Here is a 15304-nt window from a genome sequence, read left to right as displayed (position 1 = left end):
TATGTGGAAAAATTTGCCCATTTTTAAAAAGAATTTGCATACACACACACACACACACACACACACACATCATATCTGTTACTTTTTAAACATTTAGGGTAAGAACAGGAGGGGAAATGAGATAAAGATGAGAGTTATACACCCAACAGGCTCCACTCCTCATTGTCTGGATGGCTAGCAGCATTAGAAAGTCACTCCTTTGCTGTAGTGGTCATGATATTAGATCTTTAATAATATCCTCATTCGTTCCGCCAAGTCGATGGGAGGTGGGAGTTTTGTTGTTGTTGTTAGTTTTAATGGCAGGATAATCAGTGCTTCCTGAGAGGCTCAAGTTGGATCACTGGCCAGATTCCAAGAAGAAACTGTTTAGGAAACAAGTAAGGACAAAATGAGTGAAGGTAATATGGGTCCACATTATTCCTGCAACAGAGCCCAGGCAGTGCTTGGTGGGTCTGCAAGTGATAGCTGGGATTAGTCACGTGAGCAAAGCAAGTAGTCAAAACAAAACAATCCATATTTCTACCATATCATAGGAATTATTATTTAAATTCTTTAAATGCACTAAACATCTACTTTATTAAGTCCTGGGCCAAGCACTAAAATATATCTAAGGCTTAAAACATTTCTTTATTATAGCTATTTACAGCTCTGTGTTCTTTTTAACTGAGAATATTGTAGAATATATATAATGTTTGGCATTTCCATCATTTTCATGTGAACAATTCATTGACATTTATGGTGTTTCCATGTAACAGGTTCATTTTATTGATGAAGATACTAAGGCAAGAGACTAGGTCTAAGTTAATGCAGCAAATAAATGGAGTTAAGGGTCAGTGCCTTCTGGTCCAAGGTTTATTCTATCTGGTACGGCTTCACCTTCCTGCTGTTCTCCTACCTCCATCCCATCCTCCTAACAGTCCTTCAGCTACCTGCCTCCATAAGCTTAGGAGGTAGACTTACCTTCACTTTTGGCCTGTATCTTAGGTAAAGTGTTCTTGTATATAAACTGAAAGAAAAAGAGGAGGGGGAAAAATCTTCAGACTAATTTTTAATCCATGTAAATGGCCTACCAACAAATTTAAGCATAGAGCATCAGTATATAACAAAGAAAGAGAAACACTGATACATCCTTTGTTCAATCAGCAACAATTTTTATTTATTTATTTTCTGAGTACCTACTCTGAGCAGAAAACATCTGTCAAGATGTAAAGGAAGACATGTAAGCAATCAATTCATAGACTGTGATGGCCAGATTTGTGTAGATAGTAGGTAATACTTTTATACAATCCTTGATATAATGATTAATCCTTGATATCATGATTAACAATTATATCTTTGGTGATATAGAAAACATAAGTAGATATAAACAGATTATTATAAAATATCATATATAGATATAAGCATTATATAAATATGCATAAATATTATAAAAATAGGCATAAATACTATAAAAATATGCATAAATACTTTGGAAATGTGTCTATCAACGATACAAGGATTAGTGTACAGGTATGATATAACTAGGCAGGAAACAGAAAATCAGCTTTGTTGTTGTTAGGTGGTGTTGAGTACAACTCATAGTAACCCTGTGGACAGGAGACCTGAACCGTCCTATCCTGTGGCATCTTCATCTCTGCTACAGTTGAGCCCATTGCTGCAGTCACTGTGTCAGTCTACCTCGTTGGGCCTTCCTTTCTTTTGCTGATCCTCAACCTTTCCAAGCATGTTCTCCCCTTCCAAGGAAGAGCCTTTCCTAGCAACATGGTCTGAAGTAGGAAAGGCAAAGCTTCGCCATCCTTGCCACCATAGAGCACCTTTCACATACGTGTTCGCTCTTTTGGCAGTTCATGGGATATTCAGTATTCTTTTCCTAACACAGCTCAAAGCTTCAGTTCTTCTTCTGTCATCCTTACTCGTCTAGCTCTCAGAAGCATAGCAAGTAATTGAAAAGAACATGGGCTGAATTAGGTTCACCTTAGTCTTCAAACTGACATCACTGCTCTTCAGTATTTTGGAGAAGTCACTGACAGCAGACTTGCCCCATGCAATATGTCTTCTGACTGATGGTAGGTACCAAGGGTTTTGATTGTGGACCCAAGATGAAATCTTGGACAGTTTCATTCCTTTCCCCATCTATTATGGTATTGTCTACTGGCCCAGTGGTAAGGACCTTAGTTTGCTTGATGTTGAGATGTAATCCATATCAAAGCCTGTAGTTTTTGATCCTCTGAAACAGGCTTCAGCTCCTCCTCATTGTCAGCAAGCAAGGTTGTGTCATCTGCATGACACAAGTCATTGATGAGTCTTCCTCCAATCCTTATGCCACATTCTTCAGAGAGCTGGCTTCATAAATTATTTGCCAAGTGAATAGGTATGGAGAAAGGTGACAACCCCACCACACCCCCGTCTTGATTTTAAGCTATACAGTGTTCCCTTGTTCCACTCAGACAACAGCTTCGTGATTTCGTATGAGCACAATTAAGTGTTCTGGGATTCCCATTATTCTCAATGTCAGCCATAGTTGTGATCCACACAATCAAATGCCTTTGAATAGCCAATAAAACACAGATAGACATTCTTCTGGTAGCCAGCATCCATCTGGCATTAGCAATGATATCCCTGATTACACAGCCTCTTTTAAACTCAGCTTGAACCTCTGGCAGTTCCCTTTTGATGTACTTACTGTCCCAGCCATTTCTGGATGATCTTCAGTAGTATTGTGAGTTCTAGGTCATAAAAGACCCTGCTGCTTGGTTCTCTACAATTCTGCTTTTGAGGGAGGTTGGCTAAACAGGCAGGAAGGCTCATTACCCTGAGACCATTGACAGCCCTGGCAAGGTTGCTAATGAATCTTCTTCCAGTCTCATGCCTTGTTCTTCATATAAACCTGCTTCTTGGATTATGTTTCAGCATACAGTATGAATAAATAAATACATAAAATCCTGCCATATACCTTCTCTAACTTTGAACCACGAAGTATCCCCTTGCTCTTTCTGAACAATTGCCACTTGGTCTGTGCATGGGTTCGCACAGAGTTGTAAAATTCTTGTTCTTCAAAATGTTATATCCATAATTTGCTCTCATCTGTATGGCAAAATGCCTTTGCACAGTCAATAAAACACAGGTAAATTCTAGTATTCTCTGCTTTTGGTTAAGGTCCATCTGACATCAGCAATAATATCTTTCATTCTATCTTTAATAAAGCTTGAACTTCTGGCGGCTCCTTATCTAGATATGGCTACAGCTATTCTTTAATTATCTTCAGCAAGATCTTATTAGTAAGTGCTAATACTGATATGGTTGGATAATTTCTGCATTCCAATTGATTATCTTTCTTCGAAAGGAGCATAAATATAAATATCTACTAGTTGGCTGGCTAGATGGGTAGCTGTCTTCCAAATTTTGTGACATAAATGAATAATCATTTCCAGCTTTGTACCAATATGCTGAATCTCAGCTGGTCTTCCATCCATTTCTTGGGCCTTGATCTTTGCCAGTGCTTTGAAGGTAGCTTGAATGTGTCCTTCAGGACCCTGGTTCTTGATCATGTGCTACTTCCTGAAACGGATGAATGTCAGTTCAGTTACTGCTTGTATTCCTTTCATCTTCTCCATGGAACTTAAAACAATATTTTACTGTGATTTTGGTCAATAGTTACATCAATTAGGTGACCATTCAACAATTTCTACCCAAGTTGTTCAGTAACATTGGCTAGATTCATCACAATGAACGAACATTCTCGTAATTTTTTATTTTTTTTAAAAATTAATTTTAATGAAAGTTTACAAAGACTTAGGGTTTCCAGTCATTCACTGTTGCACTTTTCATCATTTTTATTTTGGTGGTTCTATTTACATTCATCTGTCTCCCTGTCCTTTACATTCTCAGCTTTGTTTTAAAGTAACTGCTGACTGTTTATATTCACATAAGTGATTTTTAAAGCTAGAACAGTACTTACAGGTGATATTAATAGTGTTGTTTTGTCTTTTTGAGTCAATTTGTGATTAGCCACACCACTATCTCAAAGGTTAGTTTTGGTTCAAGGTTTGGAGATTATAATCTCCGGAGTCCTCTGTCCAGCAACTGGTCCAGCAAATCTGGTTCTGGTTTCTATGGAGATTTGAAGGTCTATTCTACATTTTTCTCTCATTTTACTGCAGCCATACTAAGAATGATTGGTACTGGTAGATGAGCAACATCTATTTCTTTTGGTCTCAGAGTAGACGAGGTCATGATTTGTGTACACTGTCCTGTAGACTAGTTTCTTCTTTGTGTTTTGGGGATCTTTCTTTTTGTTAATAGTTCAGTGGAGACCGACGGTTGTCTTTCCGTCTTCTGATGCTTCCTGTGTCATTAAATTTTTAACACTTGAGACATGAATTTTCTCTTCGTCTTTCAGCTTGAGAAATGTTTAAAAGTGTTTTGGGCTTTTGTTTTTAAAAAAATTTTATGATTGACCATTTATTTAAATCAACTTGGTTGATATAAAATTGCTTATAATAAAAAGGGACCTGTTTAAGGCACACAGTTTGTTGAGCTTGGATAGTGGAGTCTTTACCACAGTCAAGGTACAGAACATTTCCATAATTCCCAAAAGTTCCCTATACTTCTGTCAGAGCTTCTCTCACACCCTGCCCCAGGAAAGCCTGACAGACTTTAAAAGTTATTCTCAGAATGTGATCTAGGGGTCTGGGCAGTAATTTGTTTTTTTTAAAATAACAACAACATGACATTATTTGTCTTTTTCATATTCCACCTACTATGGAGGTACACCAGAGTTTTCTAGAGGCTATATGCATATGATCTTACAAGACTGCAGAAGCAGATGAGCCTGTAGCTATCTTCAAATTAGCCAGACACTAGAGATTTGTGAAACTATAGAATAATGTAGCTTTTCCAACTGAAATAACTGTTGCTGGAAATAAGTTTTTTAGGTTAAAGACATTATTTTTGTTACTATTTGGCTTATTAAGTTGCATATAAAACTACTTTTAAAATTTCTGTTTTAATTTCTAATATGGCAAATATTGCTAGATATATATGACCCACAAAATAACACTCTTAGATGTCCCCCCTAACATTTAGATCTAAGAGTCTGGGGCCAGAATGTTTAATTAGACTATTCTTCTCAATTTTAAAATGCTGTAGCATTTTATGATTCAGATCCATACAGTGGTGTCACAGAAGACATGCATGGCAATCTACTTCAGTAAGGAGTATCATGAAGTAAAACCGTGGGGCAGTTCTACTCTGTAACACATGGGATCATCGTAGGTTGGAAATGATTTGAAGGACTGGCAGAATTTGGGCAGACATGTTTTGGAGAAGGTGTAGCGAGAGTGCTCCTAGGAGGCAAAGGTGATAAAGCTTTGTCTCACAAACTTTGAACATGTTGCTAGGAGAGGCTATTCCTTGGAGAGGGACAGCATACTTGGAAAGGTGAACGGTTGGCAAAATAGAGGAAGACCTTCAGCCAGAGAGATTGACACTATGACTACAGCAATGGGTTCGAGTGTGTTAGAGATTGTGTGATAGGACAGGATTCAGAACTGTTGTTCACAGGGTTTCTATGAGTTGGACTTGACTTGATAACAGCTTTTTTCCAAACAAGATTTTTCTTTCAGATATAGCTGAGGTAGATCTGTTTAAACTCAATTTTCCAAAGGTTGATTTCTCTTTGTGTTGAGGGTTATATAGGCCTTGTCTACTAAGGTTCTGGAATCTCAACTCTTACATAGGAAAGCGGCCAGCACTACTGATGGAAACGGTACTACACTTCATATTTATGACCATTCTTCTAGCTGTCTGACTTGACCCAAGTGCTGAATTTCTGGATCACACAACTCTTATCTCTAGAAGTGTTTTGTATTTTAATAAAGACCTTTGTATATTTTGTTATAATATTTCATTTTTTTTTGTTGAGCTGTCCACAGAAAGCATTTTCAGCTTTTTTATGTCATCATTTTTCTTACCATCCTATTTGAAGAGCAAAGCAAAGTCTACCAACACAAGGCTAAGACAGTCTCCACTTCCTACCTGAAAAGGATGTGAAGGTAAGAACCAAGACCAGTTAAAATGTGCCACCATGCGTGAAACTGTGTGAACACATTTAGAATGGGTGGCATCCTCTTTCGAAAGTTCCTATGTAGAGAAAGACACATAAAATAAAATCCCAATTTAGATTTTTCATAACAACTAATGTCGATAGTTTTGGAGGATTTTAAAAAGCAGTTGTTCTCAAATATAGCAGTTATTTAATTGTCCCAAGTCTCCTTAAGAAAATTAGTCTTTGGTATTGTTTTCCAAAGTGTAATCTGCGAGTATTCTTAGCAAAGTTCTATGGAGAAAAGACTGTGATCAAATAAATGTGAGAAAAGTACATACTTTATTGCTGTGAAAGATCATCTTATAAATAAAACACTTTTATAAGTAGCTTACCAGTCAATGGAACTCTTGTTCCCTATTTACAACTGTTGCCCTAATAAAGCAACATAAACCAACACCTAGCTGACCCTCCAGTAGGTTTTCAGAGACAATAAATCATGGGGGGGGGGGGAATGACGACTATCCATCCTTCTCCTGCAGAGCAGCTGGTGGATTTGAACCTTGTGCCTTTGGGACCGCAGTGTAGTTTCTTACCACTAGGCCACCAGAGATCCTGCTGTCAAGTCCCTTTTTAAAAAAAAATATTCGTTTATTTACAAAGTTTGTACACATTGTTTTTCTGTAAAGTCCTTTTGTACCTATTATTTCACTTCATAGTCATTGATTCTTTGAGAAGGCTATTGTTAGCATTGTTTAAAGTTCAGGAATAGAGAATCCAGAGAGATTAATGGGGTTGTCTAAATCACTTGCTAGTGGCACCTCTGAGTTTTGGATTGTGTAAAATTAATATTCTCATTTATTAGAGGAGAAAAAAAATGACATTAAATACCAAATTATTTTTCTAGACAGCCCTAAGATGTTTTTTTCTTTTTCAGGAAAATTACTACCTCTGAGATTTTGTTTTGTTCCTTAGGCTGTTTTCACTGAGGAGATGATGACAATCAGGGCAAAAGTTTCCTTACATCTTAGTTTTGAAGTCAGCTGTATTACGTCTTTGTCTACATTTTCTTTTATTATAAGAAATTTCAAATATGTGAAGGAAAAAAAAAGACAAAATAATAAAGTACCCATTACCCAGCCTAAATAATTGTCTACCTATGGCAAGTGTTGAGCTCCAGGGGCCTAGTGGTAAGAGGCTGTTCTACAATCCCAAAGTTGTAGGGTTTGAATCCACCAGCTGCTCCACAGGAGAAGGTAGACAGTATTCTTCTCCCTTGAGATTAACTGCCTCTGAAAACCCACTGGAGGGTCAGCTATGGAAAAGTTCTGATTCAACAGTAAACAACAGTATGGCCAATCTTGTGTCTTCTACACTTTCTCCTCATTATGTTGAAGCAAACTCCAGATTATTTTATTGCAGCTATATTTTGTATTAAAGTCTACATATAAATCACAATATTACTGTTTTTCAAATATGTTAATACCACACTTAGATATATTGTTTTACAGGACAACAATCTACTTTTAAAAATTTATTAGTTTGCAGAGAGTTAACTTTTAAAAATATGAGACTACTAAAAAGTGACTCTATATGTAGAAGAACTTTATAAACTGTTAAGTAGATTCATTGTTGTTGACATTTAAAATTTTTTCATTTTAAACATTTTATTACAGAAAAACTTCAAGCACTGAAGTAGAGAAGAGAGTATAATAATATAACTCAGTGTACTTACCAAACAGTCATATTTAAAAGTTATCATTTCATGACAGATCTTTTTTCCTACATATCACATGCCTAAACTTGATTATTTTAAAGCAAATTCCAAACAATGTATCATTTTATGCCTAAATATTTTTGTTTGTCTTATATTTCCTATAGTCTGCTGATTTTGCTGATTGCTTCTCTATGTTACAGGATTTTGAGCTGGAAGGATTGTTAATCTGTTGGACACTTTTTTATTATGGAAGGGAATTGAGGCCTTGGTAGATTAACTCGCTTTAGTGGCAGACTACAGACCAGAGACCTAGATATATCAAAACTCTTGCCAAAACAAAATTGCTAACAAGATGGTAAAAGAAATGTTTAACTTTCTAGGAAAACAGCATTAAGAATATCAGAGTATATACTTATATACACTTATTTCACTTATTTATTTGAATTTATTTTTATTTATTCAATAAAGCAGATCAGACAGGTTTCAAACACCTATATAATATCTGATTAACTAGGTAATGCTATATTGAACTGGAAAAAATTAAAATCCCACAAATGTTATGAAATATTCTTAGGTAATTTAAATAGGTATTCCCTGAATTTAACTTTATTTTGTAATACATATATTTTAACACTTTACATTGGTAGAAATTAATTTTAAGGCAATAATAATTCTATATGCCTATAAAGTTCTGTATTAACAAAATGCTTCTAAAATATTTTTCAAGGAATGAAATTATATCTTACCTCAGTGAGTCACAAAAAATGTTATCTATGTTCCATAACAAAAATCCCAATAAAAATATACCCAAGGATGTATATCCCAATCCTCTTAGCCATGGATAAACCCTGTAGAGAAAAAAGGAAAAAAATAAAGAGAAATTTCGTTAAGTCATGTCATAATCAGAGTATTCACTGCTTTTATGAGAAGAAAAGATTTTCATTAACATTTTAAAAAACCCTATCTATTCAATCCTTTAATCATTTGCTTACTAAATTTACCTATTTAAGGTACTGAGAATGGACTTTGCTACCCAAAATATTTAAATGGGATATGTTGTTATTGTTGTTATGTGCCATTGAGTCACTTGCAGCTCATAGCGACCCTATGTACAACAGCCCTAAACGCCGTCTTGTGCCAATCACACTGTCTCCGATACACATACCCCAATTTGCTCCAGTCACTGAATCAATCCACCTGATAGAGGGCCTTCCCCTCCTGTGCTGTCTCTCTACCCTCCCAAGCATGATGTCCCTCTTCAAGGACTTGTCCCTCCTTACATGTCCAAAGTATGTCAGACGAAGCCTCAGAATCCTTGACTCCATGGAGCAGCCCGGTTTAACCCTCTTCAGGATGAATCTATTTGTTTTCTTAGCAGTAACTTATATAAAATTGTATGTATTTAAAATTCGTTGACTGATACAGGCTGAGAAATGAGTTCTCAAGTTTGAAGGCACTTGAGTATGACTGGGGAAAAGCTGTGGCATAGATAGATTAAAACTTTTGGGACCTTAATTTGCTGATGTGGCATGACTCAAAATGATAAACAACAATAGATTATCATTAATAATAAAAACTTGAAGTGTATGAAGTGTCAATCTAGGAAAACTGGAAGTCATAAAAAAATGAAATGGAATGCCTAAAGACTGATATATAAGGATTGGTAACCTGACATGGAAACTGGCCATCAGAATCGAACAATTCCAAGAAAGAACAGTTCAAGATCTGTTCTTAAGTACAACTCTGTCAGTGATAGGGCACCTCAAGGAATATCAGTTAATGTGACTGTTCTTAAAACTTACACATCAATCACTAATGCCAAATAAGAAGAAATTGAACATTTTTACCAACACATGCAGACTAAAGCTGCTAAAAAACCGGCAATCAAATGCATTGATAACGACTGGTGATTGGAATTTGAAAGTTGGAAACAAAGAATGAGGATCAGTAGCTAGAAAATAAAGCTTTGGTTAAAGAAACAAACCTAAAAATCACTTGAAAGAATTTTGTAAGACCAGCTATGCATCATCACAAATATCTTTTTAAAAACAATTTAAATAGCTACTATATGTGGACCTGACCACACTGATTACACTCACTCATTGGTGAGTTGGAAGTGACTTACAGCTGACCCTCCACTGAGTTTCCACTGCTGTAAACTGCACAGGAGGAGGCTGTCCATCTTTCTCTTGCAGAGCTGCTGATATATGTGAACTGCCAGAGAAGACTGGCCATTGTGTTAGCAGTATGACTCTATAAAGTCGGCCACCAGAGCACCCTAGAGAGAACATGCAGGAACCGCACAGGTGGTACAGAGAGTGAGCTGAAAGGTCGGCTTTACCAGTTTTTCTGCTCTTAGATTTACTGCTTTAGAAACTATAAGGAGTCGTTTATCATATAAATAAGGTGGCTAAGAGCTGAGACTGACTTTATGGGAGTGGGCTTGAGTGCATCTGTGGAAAAAGATGCTGGAGATGTTCAGTATCATCAGTAAGACCAGGAGTCAACTGCAGAATAAAACATCAACTATTCATGTGCTAGATCAAGTAGAAGCCGAAGAAAATGAAAGAAGGCCATGAGAACTAAAGTATGCCTTTGAATGTACTTCACTTGAATTTATGGATTATTTAAAAAATAGATTTGACAGATGTAATACTAATGCCTGGAGCTCAGATAAATCGTGGTATAACACTGTATAAGAGAAAGTAAAAGGTCATTAAAAAGATAGGAAACAAAGAAAAGATCAAAATGGATGTCGGAAGAGATCCTGAAACTCACTTTTGAACCGCAGGTAGCTGAGATAATGGAAGAATGTAGAATCAAGATTGAAGACTCACTTTACAACTCACAATATGCATGTAATACAACTTTGCTTTGTGAAAGCAAAAAGAACTTGAAACACTGAAAACGGACAAAGCTATAGACTTCACTATGGATTATACCTCAACATAAAACAAATCCTCACAAATGGATCAGTAAACACCACCGTAACAAATGGTGAAAATACTGAATTTGTCAAGGATTTCATTTTACTGGAATCCACAGTAAATTGTAGAACAGTCAAGAAATCAAATTACTAAAAGCTGTGTCTAATCTATTAACAGCATACATTTAGCTCAGTGTTCTTTTGGGTTGTTTGTTTTGGAGGGTTTTGTTGTTACTTTTTTTAAAAATTGAGATTTTAATGAAAGTTTATAGAGAACTTGGATTTCCATTCATTCATTGTTGCATATTTTCCTCCCTGCCTACCTCCCCAGTTCATTTTTCTCTTTAAAAAAAAATCTTTCATTGTTGTACAATTTCCCCCCCTCCCCAGTCCACTTTACTATGCAGCTCTTTTTCTGGACTCTTGTCAAGCCACTAATACCTAATCATATATTCATTTTATACAGTTCTCTCTCTCCCTCTCGTCTATTTCAATGCTGTGTACATTATTTATCCCCTCTTTTCTTAGTTTTCCCCAACCCCCATGTCAGTCCTGTTTTATAACAGTGGCATTATGCTGTATTTGTGTTTTGTGAGCCCTACTGTTAACATCTTCTGTTTTAGACCTAGAGCTAACAGTACTAATTAGCACAGCATAGTTTTACTGTTACTCTGGGGCTCATTGCTCCAAGTGTAGCCAGCAGATGGCACTGGAGTTCTCACTCATACCCTTCAGGTCTACTCTACCCTCTAAAATAACACTCTTCATTTGAAATAGAGGGTGGGAGACTGGCATTCTTTAAAGTTTTCTAGGAAACACAATTAAAATGAAATTATAAAAAAAAAGAAATCGAATGACACATTTCGTTGAGAAAATCTTCTGCAAAAGACATCTTTTTAAAAGTGTCTTTAAACCAAAGATGTCACTGTGAAGTCTAAGGTGCACCTAACCCAAGTCGTGGTATTTTCAGTTGCATCAAAAACATTTGAAAGGTGGACAATGAACAAGGAAAATCAAAGAATAGGTGTATCTGAATTAAGGTTTTGGTGAAAAATACTGAATATCCCATGGGCTTCCAAAAGGCCAAATCTGTCTTGGAAGAAGTACAGCTAAATGAGACCCTGTCTCACATAATGTGGACAAGTTACCAGGAGGGACCAGTCCCTGTAGAAGGACATCAAGCATGGAGAAGTAGAGAGCAAAACCAGAAGACCCTCAACAAGACAGATTGACAAAAGGAGCTGCAGCAAATGACTCAAATATGTCTAGGATAGTGTGCAGCCAGAGTGCTCTTTGAAGCCAAGGATGATGAGGCCTTGCCTCACAGACTTTGGGCGTGCAGCTAGGAGGGGCTATTCCTTGGAGAGGGACGTGATGCTTGAAAAGGTTGGAGGGTCAGAGGAGAGGAAGACCTTTGACTCGGTGGATTGATATGATGGACTCGAGTATGTCAGGAAACGTGAAGATGGCACAGAATAGGACAGGGTTCAGATCTGTTGTTTACAGGGTCACTATAAGTCATACTCAGCAGCGCCTAACAACAAGAATAACAACCACCTGTTGCCAATATAAACACAAAAGGCTGTATATTTCCCCTTAAGAACTCTTTTAGCTATATCTTATTGTGTAATACTTTTATTATTATTCTAAATATTTAATATTTTCCTTTATGATTTCTTCTTTCTTGTGAAGTATTTAGAAGTATGCTTTTAAATTTCAAATATTGAGTAACTTTGTCTTATTTTGTTTAACTGTACTATGGTCTGAAAATATTGTACATGACACCAAATCTTTAAAGGTTGTTGACCCTTCTTATAAAGCCTAGAGTCTGGTTAGTTTAATAATTACTTCATGCATGCTGAAAAGACTGTGTATTCTCTAATTTTTGATTGTATGTGTACCTAATCTCCATTAGACAAATTCTGTTATTGTATTACTCAAATATGTGTCCTTATTGAGAATTTTTGTCTGATCTGATTTACTGAGCTATGTTAATCTATGTCAGCACAATAGAACACCTATTTCTTTCTCTTTGTAATTTTTAGCTAAAATTTTACATAAAGATTTAGAATTGCTGTTTCTCTGTGGTAAACAGAATCTTCCATTAATATTGTAGAAAAACTATTTTAAATAATGCCTTAAATTTTTGTTACTAAAATGGCTAATCCATCCTCTTCAGGTACCCCTATTCTACCAGGACCCTATCAGCTTGTTAACAACCAGCCAGGCTGGGTCAGATGGCACATTTCAGGCCCAGATCTGTGTCGAAAACACAGAGCTCTGAAGAGAACCGGAGTTTGGTTTCACCTTTTGCAACCATCAACAACTCGTACAAGTTCAAATTAAAGCTAAAGAAGGTCAGATCAAATCCACAGGAATCAATATTCAACCATGAGTCTGTCCCATCTGCATTTAAAAACCAACTCAGGAACAGGTTTGAGGGCTTGAATACTAATGAACAAAGATCAGATGAGCTATGGGAGGCTATCAAGAATATCACCCGTGAAGAATGCAAAAGGTCATTACAAAGACAGAAGAAGAAAAGACCAAAATGGATGTCAGAAGAAACTCTGAATATTGCACTAGAGCACTGAGAAGATGAAGCAAAGGGAAGAAATCAAGAAATTAAGGAGTGAATAGAAGATTTCAAAGGGCAGCACAGGAAGACAAAGCAAAGTATTATAATGAAATGTGGAAAGAACTAGAGTTCAAAACTCAAAAGGATTGTACTTGGTTGGCATTTCTTAAGATGAAGGAACTAAAGAACAAATTCAAGCCTTCAGTTGCAATACTTGCAGACGTTATGGGTAGAATATGGAATGATCCATGAAATAATAAAAGAAGATAGAAGGAGTATACAGAGTCACTCTATCAAAAAGAATTGGAAAACACAGAAGAATTTCAATAAACAACGTATGCTCAAGAGGCAATGGTGATGAAGGAGGAAGTTCAGGCTGTTCTGAAGGACGTGGCAAAAAATAAAGCCCCAGGGATTGATGGCATACCAATTCAATAAACAGATGCTGAGTTGGATGTGCTCACCAGGTTGTGTAAAGAAATCAGAAGGACAACAACTGACAGGAAGAGTTCCATATTTATTGCCATTCAAAAAAAAGGTGACCCAACAGAGTGTGGAAATTAGCGTACAGTATCACTCATATTACACGCAAGCAAAATTCTGCTGAAGATTATCCAGAACTGACTGGTACAGTACGTTGACAGAGAACTACCAGAAATACAAGCTGGGTTTAGAAGAGGCTGTGACACTAGAGACATTGTCACCAATGTCAGATGGATCCTGGCAGAAAGCAGAGAGTACCAGAGGGATATCTATCTGTGTTTCATTGATTATGCAAAGGCATTTGACTTTGTGGATCACAAGATATTGTGGTTAACCTTGAAGAAAATGGGAATCCCAGAACACTTGATTGTGCTCATGCAAAACCTATACTTGGATCAGGAAGCAGTCCTCAGAACAGAACAGGGAAACACTGCATGATTCAAAATCAGGAAGGGAATGTGGCAGGGATGCATCCTGTCTCCATACCTTTTCAATTTATATGCAGAACAGATCATTTTGGAGGCTGGGCTTTATGAGGAGGAATGTGGCATCAGGATTGGAGGAAAACTCCTTAACATCCTGTTATGCAGATGACACAACCTTGCTTGCTGAAACTGAGGAGGACCTGAAGCACTTGCTGCAGAAGGTCAAGGACTGTAGTCTTCAATATAGACTGAAGCTCAACATCAAGACGACAAAGATTCTCACAACTTGCAGCACCATGATGGATGGAGAAGAGATTGAGGTTGTTAAGTTACAGCTAGGTTGGCTCCACAATCAACACTCTTGGCCCAGCAGTTAAGAAATCAAAAGGTGGATTGTACTAGATAAACATACTGTCCAGAGTACTGAGAAGCAACAATGTCAGTCTAGAGACAGGTGTGCCCAATCCAGGCCATGGTCTTCACCATTACTTGCTATATACACATCAAAGAGCTGGACACTGACTAAGGATGACAGAAGAATTGATGCCTTTGAGTTGTGTAGTGCTAGAGAAGAGTCTTGAACTTATAATGGACTGCCAAGAAAACTTAGTAGGTCTCTTCCTGGAAAGGGTGAAACCAAATTTCTCCTTGGAGGCAAGGATTTTGAAATTCTGTCTCACATACTTTGGGCATGTGGCCAGCAGGGGTCAATTCTTGGACAAGGACATCATGCTTGGAAGGGTGGAGGGATAGTGCAGGAGAGGAAGAACCTGGGTGAGATGGGTTGATACTAGGGCAATGAGGGTAGATGTGTCTGAGTCAGTGAGACTGGTTCAGGACAGGGCAAGCTTCAGAGCTGTTGTATAAAATAGGGTCACTATAAGACGCAGGCAACTTGATGGCACATAACAACAATAATACAATTTTAATTATTCAAAATGGTTGACTCTGGAGAACATTATGCTGAGTGAAATATCCCAGTCACAAAAGGACAAATATTACATGATGCCACTGTTGTAAAATGGGACTGTCCTTGGGGTTGGGGAGAGAATGAGTAAGATGGGTTCAATAATGTATACTGCACTGAAACAGAGGAGGGAGAGAACCGTCTAAAAGAGAGATGTAACTGGGT

The 15304-nt window shown here is 37.1% G+C and overlaps 1 protein-coding gene across 2 annotated transcripts in view; it reads right to left on the bottom strand.

Moving 5' to 3' along the window:
* Positions 1 to 308: 308 nt before the first annotated feature.
* ACER3 (alkaline ceramidase 3) overlaps positions 309 to 15304 on the bottom strand; it is a 151380-nt gene continuing 136384 nt past the window's right edge. For both annotated transcript variants that reach the window (XM_006882873.1, XM_006882874.1), the window contains 4 exons: positions 8507 to 8608; positions 6037 to 6141; positions 961 to 1006; positions 309 to 362 (listed from right to left, as the gene is read on the bottom strand). In XM_006882873.1, the coding sequence (XP_006882935.1) occupies positions 309 to 362; positions 961 to 1006; positions 6037 to 6141; positions 8507 to 8608 (307 nt within the window). The remainder of the gene's footprint in view (positions 363 to 960; positions 1007 to 6036; positions 6142 to 8506; positions 8609 to 15304) is intronic.

This window comes from Elephantulus edwardii, unplaced genomic scaffold, assembly GCF_000299155.1.
Source record: "Elephantulus edwardii isolate Elephantulus edwardi_28Jun2011 unplaced genomic scaffold, EleEdw1.0 scaffold00025, whole genome shotgun sequence".
NCBI classification, from domain to species: Eukaryota; Metazoa; Chordata; class Mammalia; order Macroscelidea; family Macroscelididae; genus Elephantulus; species Elephantulus edwardii.
Note: the sequence above shows the minus strand (reverse complement) of the source record. Positions and strands in the feature narration are given on the sequence as shown.